The sequence below is a fragment of the Bombina bombina genome, chromosome 3 (genome assembly GCF_027579735.1).
Source record: "Bombina bombina isolate aBomBom1 chromosome 3, aBomBom1.pri, whole genome shotgun sequence".
In the NCBI taxonomy this organism is placed as follows: Eukaryota; Metazoa; Chordata; class Amphibia; order Anura; family Bombinatoridae; genus Bombina; species Bombina bombina.
This window is the reverse complement of record NC_069501.1, coordinates 752,610,103-752,631,758: the sequence shown is the minus strand read 5'-3', so window position 1 is coordinate 752,631,758 and position 21,656 is coordinate 752,610,103. Positions and strand designations below refer to the sequence as shown.

General features: G+C 37.1%; 1 protein-coding gene across 1 annotated transcript in view; it reads right to left on the bottom strand.

Moving 5' to 3' along the window:
* DMD (dystrophin) overlaps positions 1-21,656 on the bottom strand; it is a 4,487,195-nt gene that overhangs the window by 2,436,333 nt on the left and 2,029,206 nt on the right. The window contains exon 31 of the mRNA XM_053707599.1: positions 1,134-1,244. Coding sequence (XP_053563574.1) covers positions 1,134-1,244 — 111 coding nt within the window. The remainder of the gene's footprint in view (positions 1-1,133; positions 1,245-21,656) is intronic.

The following is a 21,656-nucleotide window of genomic DNA, read 5'->3' as shown; positions in this document are numbered from 1 at the left end:
ACGTGCACGAGCACAGTGTTATCTATATGAAATACGTGAACTAACATCCTCTAGTGGTGAAAAACGGTTAAAATGCAATCTGAAAGAGGTGGGCTTCAAGGTCTAAGAAATTAGCATATGAACCTCCTAGGTTAAGCTTTCAACTAAGAATACCAAGAGAACAAAGCAAAATTGGTGATAAAAGTAAATTGGAAAATTGTTTAAAATTACATGCTCTATCTAAATCATGAAAGTTTATTTTGGCCTAGACTGTCCCTTTAACTTGTCCAATTATATGGACTGTTCATTTGCTTTAACATTCGAAAATGTTTCTTATCTAAAAACTTTGATGGAGCACTTTCAGCCGCAATCAATGAAAAGCATCCTAAATAAATAATTGTGTATCTTGTTTTGCACTTAATATGCATTATATTTGTTTTGTCCTGAGTTAGTGTTATACTTTTTTAACTGCATGCTTGATAAGCTTTATATATTTGGCAAACTGTTAACTGTATACAGTATAGTTACCTATGTTGGTTTGGTTTAAGTCTAAATAACACTTTAAAATGTTGCTGTAGTTGCTTAAATTGGAGCAGAATATAAAAATAATACACAGCACCATGAGAAATTTAAAGGGACACTAAATTCAAAATAAAACTTGAATGACTCAAATACCACAATCAGTTCTAAGAGACCTTTCCAATTTAGTTCCAATATCAAATTCTGCACAGTTGTTTTCTATGCTCACTTTCTGAGGCATTAGCTCCTACTCAGCACGTACACAAGTTCAAAGTGTATATACTGTATGTAAGGGGCTGTACTGCTCTTTTAAAATTCTGAGGTTTTTTTAATGGTTGTTTAGGTCATGGCTTTAGTCCTAATAACTAAAAGGACTGTCATCACTTTTAGTAATGAAATACACCAAATTGCCAAAAATATGTGGACACCCCTACAAATTATTGAGTTCAGGAGTTTCAACCATACCCATAGCAAAAAGGCGCATTAAATCCAGAACATAGCCATGAAATCTCCTTAGACTAACATTGGCAGTACAATGGGTCATACTGCGCTCAGTGACTGTAAACATGGCACTGTCCTATGATGCCACCTTTGGCACAAGAAAGTTTGTCTATACTGTGTGAACAATTCCTTACCTGGGCTATGTCAATCTGTGTTAGCACCTTTTTAGGCATTTCCTTTTCCAGGTTCCTTTTTTTCATTTCCTCTAAGCTTATCTCGTGGCTCATTAAATCACTCTGTATTTTCTAAATAAAAAAAAAATCAGTTATGTTATAGTTAACATTTGGGTAACCTCTATATATTATTTCGCTGTTATTTTTCTAAACATTTTAGCACGGTTTTCATATTGAATCTTGTGTTCTAACTCCAAACAACTCTGAAATTGAATGCAATGTCTAATGATTATGTAGAATTAGAAAACTGATTGATATTTTTTTCTGAAACATATATTCTGAAATACTGAAAACATTCCCTTGAAATACTGAAAAATTAAAAAAAAAAAATCACACTTAAGTCCACTGTTGTCAACCTACAAATGGATGTGTTCATTTTATAGATTAAATACATTTGTTTGTGATCTGCTTCATTTTCTTAAATGTGTTTATCATAATATACTATCTCTAAATATTAACTTCCCACTCTCCAGGGGCAGTGGACAGAAGTTGCTTCTTCTATTCAGCAAATGTAGCTGACAATTTTTAACTTCTCCATCATAATCAACTTCACATTCTGGTAATCTTGTTTTCTATATCTGCATAACTCCTAATGAACCGCTCTATCATCAGTTCTATGAGTTAGCATAGCCGGAGGCATTATTAAAACTGCATCACATTGTAAATATCACGTGTAGTATGCTGACCATTGACCATGTAATTGAGTTCATAGTGGATAGTGATTATCTTTTTAATGATTTTACATTTTTTTTATTAATAAGAATAATAATAAGCCTTTTTGTTTTTTTCTTTTCTAAGTTGTCTACTGTAATCTACTGTAACTATTTAAGTCTGGCTGATAGGCTAATTTCAATTTGTGTAAACTGTTTAAATACATTTAGAGAATCAATATTTTTGTATAAGTTATTAGTGATGCTGTTGATAAATATCAGAATTAACAAGGGTATGGGTCTAAATCTGAATATCTTAGAAAAGGAAGTTGCATGATACTCATGTACAGTAAAAGGAAGCATCCTTCATTATCCCATTCATTAAAATGACTTGTATGAAATGGTAATAAATTGTGAGTACTTTTTGTAGTTATCACATCATATAGAGATACATGCAGATGATTTAAAGTGCCTGCAAATCACTGAGCTGTCGAAACAAATGCTGCCACTGAATTTTGAATATGCCATTAATTTTGTTTCTCATTTTTCTGCTTAATAGCTGCCTCATACTGTCTGTAAAGTAGCAGTGTAGGTAGTTCTTATTAAAACATGAAATGTCTCAGGTAAAAGGTCAGCACTTCTGTCTGTACTAGCTCAAGGTACCATAAGTACATTCTGAGTCGAGAGACTGTGCTTGTAAGAATTTGCTGAGTTTAGTTAGCACAAACATAGATATCTGTCAGAAGTGCAGCTAAATGGAAATGCAGTATTGAAAAATTAAATTCCCTCATCTGCTCTTATTTATTTCCTGTAATAACGGCCATAAGACATCAAGTGCAATTTAAAGTTAACCTGTAAATTAAAATGGTTGCTAGGCTGCAACATTGCAAAACAAATGGTTTTCCCATAATAGTAACAAAGAGATAACTTTGGAAATAATATTTTCGGTCATATATTCTTATATGAACCTTTTCTTAAAGAGACATGAAAATGCAAAAAATGTTTTATCATTTTTTTATTGCACTATTGCTTGTATATAGTTATGTGTTTCACCCCTGCAAAGGGTCTAAACACATAGGTAAAGTCAGCTCCACAGCAGTAATGCACTATCGGTAGCTAGCTGAGCACTAATGGTGAGGCATATGTATGTAGCCACCTATCGACATGCTAGCTTTTCACAAAGGATGCCAAGATAGTTAAGTAAAGTTGATAGTAGAAGTAAATGTAAAACTCTTTTAAAATTGCATTTATCTGAACTTTGAAAGTTTATTAATGATCTATATTATATATCTATATATTTTTCTATGTTAAAATGCTGAACATTTATAAAAAAAATATGCACACAAACACAGAAAGGTATGTGTATGTGTGTGTGTGTCTTATGTTAACTAACATATATTTGCATAAATAATAATCTAGCAAAAAACCTGATGGGACTGATTTTAAATAAACATTTCTTAAAAATTAGATTCCAATTCACAGTTTCATCATAACGGTGTCTTTATTTATATGCTTATTCTTTCTTATCTACATTAACGTAAACCTACAAAACTCTGGTCATGCCAATAAAATATCAGCTGGGTAGAAACTCTAATATCATTTTTATTATTATTAGAGCGCCAACAGATTACTAATAAAGTATGCTTATAATCATCTATTCAAAAATGATAGAACAGGTCCGGGGTCAGATTTAAAAAATCAAAAACTTTATTATAACAATTTAAAATCCAAACATGGGGACAGAACACAGAAAGTCCAAAACACCTAGAACTGTGGCTTACGCGTTTCGGCCGTAGCCTTACTCATAGCCAATATCACATTGCTAATCAATTCAGTTTAAAAAAGGCCCCCCTGGGCTGTGATTGGTTCAAAAACAATAGGCGTGTTTGAACTTTGATTAGTTTCCTGTGAAACTTAACAAGTGTCAACTACAAGTCAAACCAGCATAATAAAGCAATGATTATAAGGCATTTCACAGACAAATATATATAAAAGAATAGAACTGCAAACACTGTATATCGGCTTTCTCTAATGTAAAACCTAACCTTTAGAGTTATCCTAATGTATCATATTGCAGTGTTTATAAATTGAAACTGACCTGTTACTAATAAAAGTTATACCAGTCTCAAATATGTAATACTCTATGTATATATGAATGACTATCCTAAAGCTGTAAGTGAAAAAATGTCAATAAGTGTACAGCAAACCCAATCTATAAATCTATGGATTAAATGTTGTTAGGTGTATCAAAATACATATGTCAATGAGTATGACTTAATGCCTAAGGATGGAACAAATACATAAATCAGAATGAAATTTTAATTTAATTTTAATATACTCCTTTGAATCCAAAAGAGCTAAGGGATATCTGTCTGAATTATTCCCAATAATTAATTAGATCATATTGGGAATTTAAGCCTTTGGGGTATCTGGTTTCCAGCTGGAAAATCCAGAACATTTCTCGTTTTTCTAACAGTTTTTCTTTGTCACCCCCCCTCTGGGGGGTAATCACTTGTTCAATGGCCTTCCATCTTAGTGAAGCAATACTATTGCGATGTTTTGTGACAAAGTGCTGCACAATTGGAGTGGTTGCTTTACCCACTTTGATGGTACTAAAATGTTCCCGCATACGGGATCTTACGTCTCTAGTCGTAAGTCCTATATATTGGACCTGACATTGTGTACACTCCAACATATAAATGACATTGCTAGATGAACAGTTAAGACATCTTTCAATGTCATATGTTTTGCCTGTGACTGTAGAGGAAAAGGTAGTTGTTATATCCATATAATCACATGGTTTACACCTGGTGTGTCCACATCTAAACATGCCCCTATGTTGTAGCCATGAACTAGTTGGTTGTTTAGTAGGTTTTAGTTTGGAAGGGGAGAGTATGTTGCCAAGTGTACAGGCCCTTCTGTATGAGCATCTCAGACCATTATCAACAGTGTCAATTAATTTATCATCCGCCCTTAACATGCCATAATGTTTCCGAACTATACCACAAATTTGTTGATATTGAGCACTAAATGTGGTAACAAATGTGACTCCCTTATGTTCGGATGAGGCGATATCACCACTTTTAGGGGTGAGCAAAGATCTTCTATCTAGGTGTTTAACCTCATTTATAGCCTTGGTTATGTCTGAATTTTTGTAGCCCCTCTCTTTGAGGCGACTCACTAGATCTTCCGACTGTTTTTCATATGTTTGTGGATCAGAACAGTTTCGTTTAAGTCTAATCAGCTGTCCCTTTGCTATCGCATAAGGGACATGCTTAGGATGGCAGCTCCGGCCATGTAACAAAGTATTGCCCGAGATCGGTTTCCTGTAACTACTAGTTACAATCCTGCCATCAGACATGCCCCTCATCGTGATATCAAGGAAGTTTATTTCATAGGGTTCTATCTCAAAAGTGAACCCAAGATTGAGATCATTATCATTGATCCAAGTCATAAACTCAGTGATGCTGCACCTGTCCCCCTTCCAAATAAATAGAAGGTCATCAATGAAACGCTTATAAAAAGCAATTTCATTGATGTATGGGTTGATTTGTGTATAGACGTGGGACAGCTCCCACCAACCTAAGTATAGGTTGGCGTATGAAGGTGCAAATTTGGCACCCATAGCTGTCCCACGTCTCTGCAAGAAAAACTCACCCTCAAATTCGAAATAATTGTGGGTCAACAAAAATAGAGTGACCCTCAATATAAAATCCTGATATGGTATGGAAAAATTGGTTTGTTCTGCCAAAAAATATCTCAAAGCTTGTATCCCCTTATCATGTGGGATCATGGAATATAACGATGTTACATCCACTGTGACCCACATGCTGTCAGTACTCCATTTCTCAGACTCAAGTAATTGTAACACATGTGTGGTGTCTTTCAAATGACTGGGTAACTGGGTGACCAATGGCTGTAATATCGCATCCAACCATTGGGATACATTTTCCGTGTATGACCCAATCCCGCTGACAATGGGTCTACCCTTCACACCCTCCAAAGATTTATGAACCTTCGGAAGGTGATGAAAGATAGGAGTGACAGGGTGGTCGACCAAAAGATAGTCATAGGTGTTTCTGTCTAGGAAGCCACTCTCCAGGCCATCATCCAAAAGATCTTTGAGTTCCTTTTGGAAAAACCATATGGGGTTGTGGTCAAGTTTTATATAACTCTCTGTGTCTAACAGTTGCCTGTTGGCTTCCAGTATGTAATCAGACCTATTCATGACAACCACCGAGCCACCTTTGTCAGCTCCTTTCACCACCAACGCTTTGTTGTTCTGAATAGATTTTAGGGCTGTTTTCTCCTGTTTAGTCAAATTGTTAGTAGTACATATATGCGTATTTTTCAAGCTAACAAGATCCTGCTCTACCCTTTTATAAAAGGTTTCTAAGACATTGCCACGTGAATGAATTGGATAAAATTTAGACTTGTTTCTAAATCTGACTTGTTTATCCACTATTTGACTGGGGGACAGGGAGCCCTCATTCAAAAGACTATTGAGATTGATAACATCACATTGTTCTGAGAAAGATAGGGGCTGACTCTGATCATCCACTCTCCCATCTGATGATGGAGTAGAATTGTCAGAGTCCTGGAAGTGCTTGCGCAGAGTTAAATTCCTTATTAGTTTATTGAGATCTAAGATGGTATTAAAAAGGTTGAAGTCATTAGTTGGAGCAAAACCTAAACCGTGGCTCAAGACTTTAATTTGTATAGGGGTTAATGCAACATCTGATAGATTAATAACTTGAAAGTTTAACGTCTCCGTTGGGATCTGTTTGCTCTCTGAGGGTACCTGGGTTCTGAGGTACCTGTTGCCCCTCTTCCCCTCCCTAGGACTTGTGGAGGGATTGAAAAAACCTGTTCAATAGCTCTGGAGTCCTGTACTGTCCTATTGTCTGAACTCATGGAGCCCATACCCATATGTGTATTGACAATAGGTGGAGGAATATGGTAGTTTTGATATGACTGTCCACTGTGATAAGTGTTTGATGCTGTATTTTGTTGTATGTAATCGTATTGTGATGGTCCTGGCTGTTGAAAAGATGTAGTACCTGAGGGCATTGTCATGTGTGCACGATCATCATAAGGTCTAAGTCTAGTTTGATTGTCATTAGGTATGTCATTGATACTTCTGTATGAAGATACTTGCGTATTATTTGGTTGTTTCAGAATACCTTGGGGAACTATAGGAGCAGTGTGTTGAGCAGTGTCTCTATTGTATGTCTGAGAGTCATCGCCTCCTGAATCTCCCTCACTATCACTGAATGTAACCTGTCTACTATTTCTCCAGCGTCTATTGCGTCTATTGCGACTGCTACTTCTCTGTCTGTTCTGTTGTTTTCTGGCAATAAATCTCTGCTGTTTATTCCAAATATAAACAGTGTTGGCTTGATAATCACTATTATCCCTGATGAATTTGGAATGTTTATGTTCCATTATCTGCTGTTTCGTGTCTGCTACAACCTTTGAAAGCTGTTCATCAAATCCCTTAAACTGACTATCCTGACTTCTTTTGTTTAGCTCATTTTGTATCTCTGCAATATCTGTTCTAAGCATTTTGAGCAAATGGATCTTATACCCAATCAATAACATCATCAGTTTCAGGGAACAGTCAGTTAAAGTCTGATTCCAATCATCAATGAAAGATTTATCATTAGTCTCAAAGGATGGGAACTTTTGTATTCTCATGCCCCTGGGTACCATCTGTTGGGAATAATATCTTTCTAAAGTCCAGATATCCCATTGTAGTTTATGTTCTTTGATTAAATTTGTTTCCATATCCATAAACAAAGTATTTAATGTCATGATAGTCCTGTCTGTAGAAAAAACCTTATCAATGTCTTGCTGGAGACAATCCCTCTCAGTCACTGGAATGAGGGAATAGTAGATTTGATTCTGTTCCTCCATGTTAAATAAGGAGCACAAGTATGAAAAAACTTGTAATGTATGACACAGGTGCTGTCCACCAAGACACAGCCGATTTGTGCCTAATATATATCCAAGAAAAAACAATTTGGCTGACAAGATCACCTATTCATACAGTCCCCAAAATTATGTATACTATGTTGGGAAAAGGTGCTGGTACTTAGGGAGTGTAATGGCAGATGTGATAAAACACGTATGTGATACACAACAAAGTTGTTGTCAATTAATTCCTTGATACAGTTCAGCCTGTGTGTTTAGAGCAATATAGTTGTTGAATAGTGAGTTGATGCATACACCGCTTCATACGGTACAATCCGTGTAAGACACTGGGTAACAGAGCTTAATATTGTGTAGTGAATTACTTAGCCAATTATACAGCAATATATAGCAATCACCGCCCTGCCACAGTGTTATCCGTGTACTCACAGTCAATTCTGAGGGAGACTGGCGACTCCGGTGATCCTGGGCTGTCTCGCGGTTCCTTCCTCTGGGTTTACTTGCGGATATGCCTAACACCGCTCGCCAAACAAACTCCTCTCCAACAGGTAGATCCAAACACACACAGGCCTTGGCGTGACTCACTGCTGACGTTAACAATCCTGATTGGTTAACCGTTGCACACCTTCCTTCCTCCCATTGGACAATAAGTACCAGCACTCACTCCTTTAATCCGATCCTCGGTGAAACGGCAAAATGAATCCAAAAATGATAGAACAGGTCCGGGGTCAGATTTAAAAAATCAAAAACTTTATTATAACAATTTAAAATCCAAACATGGGGACAGAACACAGAAAGTCCAAAACACCTAGAACTGTGGCTTACGCGTTTCGGCCGTAGCCTTACTCATAGCCAATATCACATTGCTAATCAATTCAGTTTAAAAAAGGCCCCCCTGGGCTGTGATTGGTTCAAAAACAATAGGCGTGTTTGAACTTTGATTAGTTTCCTGTGAAACTTAACAAGTGTCAACTACAAGTCAAACCAGCATAATAAAGCAATGATTATAAGGCATTTCACAGACAAATATATATAAAAGAATAGAACTGCAAACACTGTATATCGGCTTTCTCTAATGTAAAACCTAACCTTTAGAGTTATCCTAATGTATCATATTGCAGTGTTTATAAATTGAAACTGACCTGTTACTAATAAAAGTTATACCAGTCTCAAATATGTAATACTCTATGTATATATGAATGACTATCCTAAAGCTGTAAGTGAAAAAATGTCAATAAGTGTACAGCAAACCCAATCTATAAATCTATGGATTAAATGTTGTTAGGTGTATCAAAATACATATGTCAATGAGTATGACTTAATGCCTAAGGATGGAACAAATACATAAATCAGAATGAAATTTTAATTTAATTTTAATATACTCCTTTGAATCCAAAAGAGCTAAGGGATATCTGTCTGAATTATTCCCAATAATTAATTAGATCATATTGGGAATTTAAGCCTTTGGGGTATCTGGTTTCCAGCTGGAAAATCCAGAACATTTCTCGTTTTTCTAACAGTTTTTCTTTGTCACCCCCCCTCTGGGGGGTAATCACTTGTTCAATGGCCTTCCATCTTAGTGAAGCAATACTATTGCGATGTTTTGTGACAAAGTGCTGCACAATTGGAGTGGTTGCTTTACCCACTTTGATGGTACTAAAATGTTCCCGCATACGGGATCTTACGTCTCTAGTCGTAAGTCCTATATATTGGACCTGACATTGTGTACACTCCAACATATAAATGACATTGCTAGATGAACAGTTAAGACATATCGACATGCTAGCTTTTCCGTATGAAGCGGTGTATGCATCAACTCACTATTCAACAACTATATTGCTCTAAACACACAGGCTGAACTGTATCAAGGAATTAATTGACAACAACTTTGTTGTGTATCACATACGTGTTTTATCACATGTGCCATTACACTCCCTAAGTACCAGCACCTTTTCCCAACATAGTATACATAATTTTGGGGACTGTATGAATAGGTGATCTTGTCAGCCAAATTGTTTTTTCTTGGATATAATCATCTATTTACACACAAACAAGTAATGAATGAATGAATAAACAAAATAAATAGAGTAAAATAGTTACATATTCAAGCATATACACTAACATGGTTATCTGTCCCATCTACTATATAGAGCAGGTTGTGAATCAGATAAATGTGACCCACTGAATGTACCCTTAGTTGAACTATCTCTGCTACAATTTACACATTATTTGATTCTGATCTGAGCACTAATGTAAAAGCCATAACCGGTGCCCTGTGACTCTATGGATTCTGCTACACAGATAGGAATCGTGTTCTGCTTATTACTTTCTGCCATTTCAGTTTATTGAATAGTGTATTCTGAATCCACAACCTTTACCCAACATGCAGTCACTGTTTGTCAAGACAATAATAATAATTCTTCCTCATATCATGTAAGTGATATATTTACTGCCTCACTGCTTTTAAAGTAAGTTAGACAAAAACTATATTTTTGAACCTTTACATTTGTGTCTATAGAAATAACAAAATAGAGGTAAATGATTAGTATTACTTTAAATTGTATGTTTAAGATGTGGTAAAAATTAATAAATGCTGTAATCCTGCTCATTAAGCTCAGTGTAAATGCTAGGGAGTTGGGTGGTGGGTGGGGTCTTCAAACCCCTCAATCTCAACTCCCATAGAAGCTATAAACCTTGAAGAGAATCACCTGCTCTTTCAAATGGCGGTGGTCTTGGAGCTGTGAAATAAAGCGTATAATGTAAAAATAAAGTAAAAATCAAATACACAGGGACACATAGTGATTGTATTTTATATGCACAGGAGAAACCCGAATATGTCTAGAGATCCCTCATAACGTTTTTTTTCTATTAGACAAGTCCCTCTATTTAAAAAAGATATGTATTTTGTCTGTATCGTCAGGTGATCACTGTAGTAACAGTTAACACCTTGCAAGAAAAAAAGTGCTTTTATTTCTGTACTGCACAATGGGGCGTCTGTAATCTATATTATAACCCCCAAAAGCATGTATCTGCCCCTATTCTTATTTTACATGTGGTTACCCTTGATGAAATGATTTTGTGATTCAGACAGAGGATACCATATTAAAACATTTCCAGTTTACTTCTTGTTCTCATGGTAATCTGTGTTGATGAACTACCTAGGTAGGCATCTAGAGCACTATGTGGCAGAAAATAGTCTTGTCATATTTTGTTCTTGTATAACTACCATATATGTACTTTAGAAATGGGCTGCCTCCTAAACTTATGTCCCTGTTTTTCAACAAAAGATGCCAAAAATTATGATAGGAGTAAATTAGAAATTGTTTAAAATTGCATGATCTATCTGAGCCATGAAACATGATTCCCCAGTCTATTGGATCATTGTAAATAAAAAAAAGTTCCTTTGAACTTAAATATATTTATTAATTTCTATTTTCTATCTTTTTTCACATTAGCTAAGATTTTAACACTGTGGGTCCCATTTAAGAACGGTTGAACAGACAAGGTTTGCTTCTCGCTATAGGCTGCCTGCATTTAACACTGCAGAAGGAGCCACCCCTGCTCGCACAAGGTTTATTCGTGCACTGTAAAACTTTTTACTAGAATTTTTTTTACTGTGTAATATGAAAATGACATTTTCCAAAACTGAAATCATATGTATTTCAGATTTGAGTTGTATGTAACTTTAAAGATGCAATATTATAGATTTACATTTTAGATGATTTCAGAGAAATGTTTGATCCAATACAGTAATGATCAAAATAGCACATATGATCAGGATTAATACCTTGGATATATTACTAACCCAGTGCATTATTTTGATTAACATAGTATCAACACCAACATTATATAAATGTTGAATTTTTTTGGACTAAGCCATTATCAACATTACTTTTTATGCTCTGACTTTTGGAAAAAAAAGGATGCAGTGTGAATAGTTTGCTGTTCTTGGGGTCGATCATAATTTATCGGCTGAGGCCATTTTGGCTCTTTTCTCATTCATCATTTTTATGGCACTCACAGTCATGTTTTCAGATACTAGCTTAATGCCCTATTTTAAGTATGGGGCCGATAAGTTGTTTGCGATTACAATCCATTTTCAAGATACATTTCAACAACTTTTAAGGACAGTTTTAATTTTTTGGCACTTGATAAAGCCTCAGAATGGACATTTTTAAAACTATTTCAAGACTAGTTGGAAAACACTCTGAAATGACAACAGTGTCACATCTTTGCTCAGAGTTGATCCTGGGACCTTCAGTCTCTGGCTGTTTGCTTTCCCTCTTGAGCTACTGGAAGGCTGTGGCTCTGTGTGAAATTCCTGAATCCTACAACCTGCACTGGTTGGTTCTCTGCTCCACCTGCCTGCCAGCTGCAGGCAGTTACCTAACCAGCAGCCTATAAAAACTGCTCCCTGGTTCCTTTGTTTGCCTGTGTATAGGTTAGTCTTGTACTGCCTGGGTGCGCTTTGTCTTGACAGTGATTTTCTGTTTTGATCTCTGGCTTGCTGTGACCTGTCTTTTGGATAATCCCTCTGAACTTTTGCCTGTTGCTGACCTTGGCTTGGACACTGAATTTACCTTTTCTTTTGGTACCGTCATCTGCCTGTTATTTTGCTGCTGACCTTGGCTTGGACTCTAAGCTGTATTTTCCTTTTTTTCTGCCTGCTATATTCCTGACCAGTATAGACTGTCTCCTTCTCAACATCTGGATCGCTGTGCTATTTCCTGGGCTGCAGAGGGTTCTACCTGCCACTCCACCTAATGCTGGGATAAGAAGATTACCGGACAGGAAATTTGGGGGTAAGGTGAGATCCTCTTACAGGCCTGATACACAGGAGACATTGTAGAGGTCTATTAATAGACAATGAGATCTATTTATCAAAGCATCAATCTCAGTGCATTTGCCAGATTCAATAAATTCGCCAGACATCGCTGTCGCAGATCTACATACGATGCTCCTATTTATGAAAAAGTCTTTCAAAAACAGGTGCGTCAAGTATGATGCGATGAGCATCAGACTGCGCATCAGACTGAGCATCAGACTTTTGTTAAATAAGAGTATTCAATGTTGCAAATATCCTTATTTATCTAATTTTTACCCTTGCATTTATATCATATGAAGAGTTTTTAGTCTTCTTATTGCAACTGTATTCATACCATCTCTGATAATATACTTCTTGATATAGATATATTTGTTATAGATAGATACACATATATATATATATACACACACACACACACACACATATATATATATTGATATAGAGAGATCAATATTTTATATATATATATATATATATATATATATATATATATATAGAGAGAGAGAGAGAGAGAGAGAGAGAGAGAGAGAGAGAGAGAGAGATAGATAGATAGAGAGATAAACAGATAGATATCTAGGTATGCCCTACACAGACTTATAACTGTACCATGAGAGCAAAAGTTAACCATTTAATTTATCACAAAAGATAATATTTAATCACAAACGATAAAAGGGACATTAACATTTTCAATTATAATTCATGATTCTGATAGTTCATTCATATCATCCTTCACAGACCAAAAAGTCATGCTAGTTTAAATTATTCATATGTTCATTATCTGAAAAGATCATAGCAAATATTTTCAAAATCATTGATTCCTATGGCACCTCAAAGGTGGTGGTTTGAACAACAGATACGCTGCGTCGGAGAAGACGCAAGCCTAAAAGTTAAATATTTGATAAATTTTGAACATAATCGAATGTAAATACGGATCATCAGATTACGCTAGAATTTTGGAAAATAAGAAGGCGGATCATCAATATTACGGTCGATATGCGTATATTACGTTGAACATTGCAACAGTTGACGATGTTGAAACTTTAATAAATACGGCATATCAACTTTGCGTCTAATTTGACACGAAATACAAGTGTATTCTCAGTTGAAGTTTTGATAAATGGGGGCCATAGAATTGATTAACTAAATAAATATCCATTCATCCATATTGTAGGCTGTGTACAGTAGACAAGGCACACCACATATATCTAGGTTCATATACATATGTATGTGTTCAGTATGTTATATCCTGTACAGCTAAGGGGATCTGCAGGAAAAGTCTCCTCAGTACCCCAATATCTACATTTGACTTAATTTTTTTTATTATTTTTTATTTTAATATTTAATTTAAAGTCACACTCTCACTGTTGTGTTTGTCACTAAAAGTACAGGCATGGGTTTCTGCAATCTTAACTTTTATAGGAACCAATTGTAATCTATTTTCATCTGCACCACTGCTAAACCATCTAAATGCATATTCTATGTTGGCATAATGGGTAGACTGGGCATCCATTTTTCTATTGCTATATGGTCACTGTACAACTTTAAAAAGTGTTTGTTTTTTTCAATATTAATATCTATTTGTTTAAGGACCATGTTCATTTTGGCGTTATCTGAAAACAATATAGCCACTATGGGTTTCTATTGGATTTTAACATAACTCAAATTGTAAATCTTGAACAAATTGTCTTGCAACTTGTACCTGCCTAGGAGAACCTTAAATGAGATTGCGCCTTCGTGACTGGGTTTTTACAGGTAATGTGCCTCCATGCACTCTAAGTCTAATCATAGTCATGAGAGTGTGTCTCTAAATGCTTGTGCCTACATTATTGAATTTACATTTAGAAAGGCATGTTCCAGTTTACAAGTTCAATAATGTAGGTACAAGCACTTTGAAATGTATTGTAGTGGCCAACTTTTTTGGATTTAGCCTGCATGGAAGAGCTTTCTCTATAAAAAGAAAGAGGTAACAAAGAAATAGGGCTTTTAGCGAGGATCAGAAAATCCATTTGTGAGTGTGAGGAAGAGGAAAAACATAATTTATGCTTACCAGATAAATTCCTTTCATTCTGGATAGGGAGAGTCCACGGTTACATTCTTTACTGTTGCGAAACACAACACCAGGCCACCAGGAGGAGGCAAAGACACCCCAGACAAAGGCTTTAATATCCCTCCCACTTCCTCATTACCACAGTTATTCTGCCAAGGGAACAAGGAAAAGTAGGAGAAACATTAGGGTATAAATGATGCCAGAAAAATAAAATAAATAATAGCGGACCACCCATAGACAAGAAAAAACGGGCAGGACCGTGGACTCTCCCTGTCCGGAAAGGAATTTATCTGGTAAGCATAAATTATGTTTTTCTTCCTAAGATAAGGAAAGTCCACAGCTTAATTTCTTACTGTTGGGAAAACTATACCCAAGCTCCAGAGGAAACAAAGAGGAAGTTTGTCTAAACTCCTTAGTAGCCTGAAGATAGAACTTCAAGGCACGAACCACATCCAAATTGTGAAGTAAGAGTTCCTTTGAAGGAGGAAGGATTAGGACACAAGGATGGAAACACAATCTCCTGATTGATGTTGCGATCTGACGCAACCTTAGGAAGAAAACCTAATTTAGTACGGAAAACTGGCTTATCTGCATGACAACTCAGATAAGGGGCTCACATTGCAAAGCAGATATCTCATAAACGTTGTGCGTAGAGGCAATAGCCAATAAAAAGAGAACCTTCCAAGATAACAATTTAATGTCAATGGAATGCAGAGGTTCAAAAGGAACCTGTTGCAAAACCCGAAGAACAAGATTTAGGCTCCAAGGAGGAGCCCCAGATCTAAACACAGGTATGATCCTAATGAGGACTGCACATCTGGAAGCTCAGCCAGTCTATTGTGCAATAAAACCAGCCGAATTCTGTCCCCTCAGGGAACTAGCAGAAAGGCCCTTCTCCAGCCTATCCTGGAGAAAATATAAGTTCCTGGCAAACTTAACTCTGTGCCAGGGAAACCACGCTCTTCACACCAGAATAAGTAGGTCCTCCACACCTTATGGTAGATACGCCTAGTAACTGGTTTACATGCTTGAATAAGAGTATCAATGACCTTCTCAGAGAAACCTTTCCTGGCTAAGACTAAGTGTTTAATCTCCACGCAGTCAATCTCAGAGAATCTAGATTTTGATGAACAAACGGACCTTGTATCAGCAGGTCTCTGTGACAAGGTAATTTCCACGGAGGAGATGAGGACATCCCCACTAGATTTGTGAAGCCCATCCTTCATGGCCACTATGGATCAATCACGATTACTGATACCCGCTCCTGCTTGATATGGACCACCACTCAAGGAAGAAGCGGTAATGGAGGAAAAAGATATATGAATTTGAACCTCCAGGACACTGCTAGTGCATCTATTAGATCCGCTTGGGGATCCCTCGACCCGTACCTGGGTAGCTTGGTATTGAGATGGGATGCCATGAGATCTATCTCTGGCATCCCCCACTTGCTGCATATCTCTGAAAACACCTTTGGATGGAGAGACCATTCCCCTTTATGGAAGGATTGCCTGCTGAGAAAATCTGCCTCCCAGTTGTCCACACCCGGAATGTAGATCACTGACAGCAAACAGATGTGGGCCTCTGCCCACTCCAGAATCTGAGATACTTCCTTAATCACCAAGGAAGTTCTTGTTCCCCCCTGATGGTTGATGTAAGTCACTGAGGTTATACTGTCTTATTGGAATCTGATAAACTGGGATGAACTCAGAAGTGGCCAAGCCTTCAAGGCTTTGAAGATTGCCCATAGTTCCAAAATATTGATTGGGAGGGAGGACTCCTCCTGAGTCCACAACCCCTGTGCCTTCCTGGCACCCCAAACAGCTCTCCATCTGGATAGGCTTGCATCTGTAGTCACAATCTCCCAGGATAGTCTTAAGAAGCATGTCCCTTGGGACAGATGATCTGGACAGAGCCACCTAGAGAGTGATTCTCTCAACTGGCTGTCTAATACAATCTGTTGATACAGATCTGAATGATCGCCATTCCACTGCCTCAGCATGTACAGGTCTGAGATGGAACCTGGCAAAAGAAATTATGTCCATGTAGGACACCATGAGACCAATCACCTCCATACACTGAGCCACAGAGGGACTCAAGGAGGTCCGGAGGGCAAGACATGCCGAAGTTAGCTTGCGACATCTCAGGTCTGTTAGAAATATCCTCATGGATATGGAGTCTAATATAGTACCCAGGAATTCTACCCTGGTACTTGGAATAAAAGAACACTTTTCCAAGTTTATCTTCCATCCATGTGATCGAAGAAGACTGAGAAGGGACTCCGAGAATTCTTCCACAAGACGAAAGGATGGTGCTTGCACCAGAATAGCGTCCAAGTATGGGGCTACTGCAATACCCTGAGTTCTGGCAATGGCTAGAAGAGTCCCCAGAACATTCGTAAAGATTCTTGGAGCAGTAGCTAGGCCAAACGGAAGGGCAATGAACTGGAAGTGCTGGTCCAGGAATACAAACCTCAGGAACAAAAAGTGTTCCCTGTGGATTGGAACATAAAGGCTAGCATCCTTCAGATCTATAGTGGTCATAAACTTCCTGAATTAAAGGAAGGATGGACTTTATCGTCTCCATCTTGAAGGAAGGGCGGGCTTCTTATTCTGCTTGGATTTATTCCAGGACTGAGACGGCTTCCAAGTACTTTCAGGTTGCTCGGGCTTGGAGGAGAATTTGGGATTTGTCAGAATGAAAGGAACAAAAATTAGAAGATTGTCGTCCCTTAGACTTGTTCATCTTATCTTGCGGTAGGAAGGCACCCTTGCCTCCGGTAACCGTAGAAATAATGGAGTCTAGGCCTGAACCAAATAAAATCTTTCCCTTGAAGGGAAAAGAAAGGAGTCTGGACTTAGTAGTCATGTCCGCAGACTAAGACTTCAACCAGAACCTCTGGCGGGCTAGGATTGTAAAACCAGAGGCCTTTGCATTTAGGTGAATAATTTGCATGTTCGCATCACAGATAAAAGAATTAGCAATTCTCAGAGCTTTAATTCTGTCTTGATTATCCTTGAGGGGAGATGCCACCTCAATGAGTTCTGACAAAGAGTCACACCATTAGGTAGCCACTCCGTCAACCGCGGCAACTGCCGGTTGAAACAAAAATCCTGTATGTTGAAAAATCTTTCTCAGAAAGGTTTCCATTTTCTTATCCATCGGCTCTCTGAATGGAGAACTATCCTCAAGAGATATAGTAGTACATTTAGCAAGTATAGAGATAGAACCATCCACCTTAGGAATGGAGCCCACAAATCCAGTTAAGAGTCCGGGACCGGGAACATCTTTTTAAAAGTAGACGAGGGGGAAAAGGAAGAACCAATTCTTTCCCATTCGTTCTTAATAATGTTCGTCATCTTAACCGGCACAGGAAAAGTCAAAGGAACTTTCCTGTCTTTGTAAACTCTGTCTAATTTAGGTATCATAGGTTCTTCAGGCAGCACGGCCCCTTGAACCTCTAACGTAGACAGAACCTCCTATAATAAAAAATGCAAGTTCCCAATTTTAAATCTAAAGGATGGTTTCTCCGCAGCAGAAGGCTTAGACCCTAAAGATTTTGACCCATAAAGTTCACCCTCTGAAGCTACAGAGGTTAACTTATCATCAGATAACTGGGACATAATATCTAAATCTGATAAATATTTAGAATACTCCAGGTCAGGAGAACTATGTTTAACCCTTCACTTGCATTTGTTAGAGCGAGGTAATGCACTGAAGGCCGCAGACACTGCCGTTTGTAACTGCGTGGCAAAGTCTGCAGGAAGAAGGCCCCCTCCGGATGAAGGATTAGATGTGCTACGGGGAACTGCATGTGCATAATGTAGCAAGGGTAGTAATCTCACGGGATGCCGAGTCATGAGAGGCAGATGGCTCAGAGGGACTAAGAGCCTTAGCAGGCTTGTCTCCCTTCTTAGACTTTATAACGGTGTTTAGGCACATCGAACATAATTGAGTGAGTGGGAAAACCACAGTCTCCTCACAATATAGACAGGTATGATTTAGTACAGAAGGAGTACCTTCTAACATGTCAGAGTCCTCCATAGCTCAGGTTATACCCACAGAAGGACACAAAAAAGTTTTTTTATTATAGAAAACTGCACCTTTATACTCCCAATGGATGGGGCACTCACCACCTAATAGACCCAGTCAGTTAACAGAGGAAACACTCTCCTCAGGTTCAAGTATCAGCCGGAATGGAGGAAATGAACATAGACCACACCCGGTCACATGGAGTGCAAGACAGTACTTCCCCTGTTGTTACAAGTACAGCAAGTAATAGGAGCTGTGCAACACTTTCAAAAATGAAAGTGAAACTTAAGTGAAACCTATTTGTTCCAGCTAAAAACACAGTCTATCAGCCCAGGAAAAAAACCACACAAAGCAGCAGGTAAATAATTAATACACTGATCAATTAACCCCAACTGTTCAATAAACCCCTTTCAGAGGATATTAACCCTGGATCCTATCAAGGTATAAAGGAGCCACACTGTGACGCCATTATAGCATTTTATGTGTAAAAACTTAAACAATCTTACCTCCAGGATCCATGCTGAGGAACAGAACACAGCCTCTCAAGTGTGACAGTCTTATAGCAGCGCTCCTGACATGAACTTGAGTGATTGCTTAGGAGCTGTTAGCAGCAGTCTAGATAATGAAGAAGTGGGAGAGATTTAAGCCTTTGGCTGGGGTGTCTTTGCCCCCTTTTACTGGTGGCCAGGTGTTGTATTTCCCGACAGTAAGGAATTAAGCCGTGGACTCTCTCTATCTTAGGAAGGAAATATGCTATTGTGGTTGTGTTGAGTCAACAAGTAGCCTTTTTGGTCAGAAAAAAAGAGACTAAAAAGCTGCAGCTGCCAAACTGTGATCAAGGCCATAATTTAAAGAGTATTGTAGTCTTACAAACAAAGACATGCAAATAAAGCTACACTTTACTAATTATATTATAGTAACTTTTAACACTGACTAGTGGTAAAGCTTAGCAGCATGATGTATGCAACATTGCTCAATGTGGTGTGGAGATATTTAGAGCCTTTTTGTCCAATATTTCAGTTAGCAACCCTCAGTGATTACGCCAGGATTGAAACTAATCTGCAATGCTTCTATGTATTCACTAATATTCCATTTATAACTTTGTATCTAAGTGATTCTAGGCCATTTTATTTCATGAAAATTGACTATTACTTGTCTCTTCTAGACTGCATAATTTCCTGGTTTTAAAGGGACATTAGTAGTTAAACTTAAAATGCACATGAGCACATGTAAAATTTTAATAGAAGCATGTTTTGCAATACAGTTTTACTAGCAAAAATGCTTCTACTAAAAGTTGTCACTGCTTCAGTGATAGCTTTTATGTGCATAGGTCTGCAGCTCATATTTACATATGCTGTGTGCACTTGCATTTAAACACCATGCCTGGTGATGAAATATAGAACACAGCTGGCTGTGATATCTGGTTAAATATGACACACAATATGCCTATGCACTGTAACGCTATAAATTAAACTGGGACAGCTTTTACTAGAAACAATTTTGTAAGATGTACAGACGTCAGCTTTTAAAGTGATTAGCTTTAACAATGGAATTATTAAATGATCTTTATATGTACATATAAATTCAACTCAAAATCCCCAACTTCTAACATCATTAATGTATGAAGTGCCCAAATCCTGTAGCTTAGCAAATATAAAGGCTTGAAAATCTCAAGCAAGTGACTGCAGGAAAAAAAATGCAGAAATAATTAATATATTTAAAAAAATGTATTATTAAAAACAGTTGATGACTTCTATAAAAATTCCAAGTGGGAATGGGGTTTTATAAATCTTTTGACACATGATGAGACAATTTGACATTATCCCTGTTTAAGGAAATGTTGGAGCTTATATTTATAAAAGTATTAATGGTAGCAAAATTATAACGTTTATACACATTTATATAGTTTTGAACAAAGCAATGTAAGTAATGTCAATTATAATAAAACAAACAATATTCCGTCTGTGAAAAGCACTGTTGCATTACTGCCACTTGATGGCATTGCAAGCACATATAATTCTGCTTTACTTTTTCATTCTAAAAGTTATTCCATTGTCAGACAAAATATGCAAGTATAATAGCAAGTCAATACAATAAATGTCAACTAAAAGAGTTTGTCTGCTTATTAATCAATATTTTCACATAAACACTCGTTGCACCTTTTTATCTATTTTTTTAATTGAACTGGATATATAAAGATTGCTTTCAACACATTGTGATATTACTACTGTGTTGTTCTTATTAAACCTATAAAACAGCTAGTCAAAAGTATGATACTTATGTAAATATATAGTATGCTACACTATGATGAAAGTTCAGTCTGAAGTAAGATACTTTAAACATGTCGGAACAGCGCTACAGACTTTGGTAGTGCTTTATAAGTAAATGATAATAATGGTAACTAATACTATAATAAAAATTATAAAATAACATATAATCTTAACAAGTCACTGCTGAATGGGTTTACATAATATTGTCATGCGATATATAAAGGGAAAACTGTCATTTATTGGCTAGGGAAGGTTAACTGGGCCTCATATGGCACTCTGCACTAGTTTGTGCGGCCCTGGAGAAAAAGCAGAATGAAGAATGTGTACCATAGTTTTTGTGGTCCCAGGAAAAAGTGGGAACTAAAAATGTGTGTTTTAGGGATTTTTCTGCTAGGTGGACAAACAGGATGGCCATAACTCAAAAGAGCCTTCTTGAGGAAAGAACAGCAAACAAAGGGTTTCCTGCATATCTGCCTAGCCCTGCACAACTGAATGTTTTAGTAAATATTTTATTATTAGCCACTAATGGAAGGATTCTAAAATATTGACACCCCCACGTGTTAGGAAATTGCTCATCACTGATTTAATGTATTGCAAATTAACATTAAAGGGATATAAAACATTTTTTATTCTTTCCTACAATTTTAAACAAGTTTCCAATATACGTCTATTATCAATTTTTCTTTGCTTTCTTTTTTCTTTTGTTGAAAAGCAATAAGCTAAGATCACGAG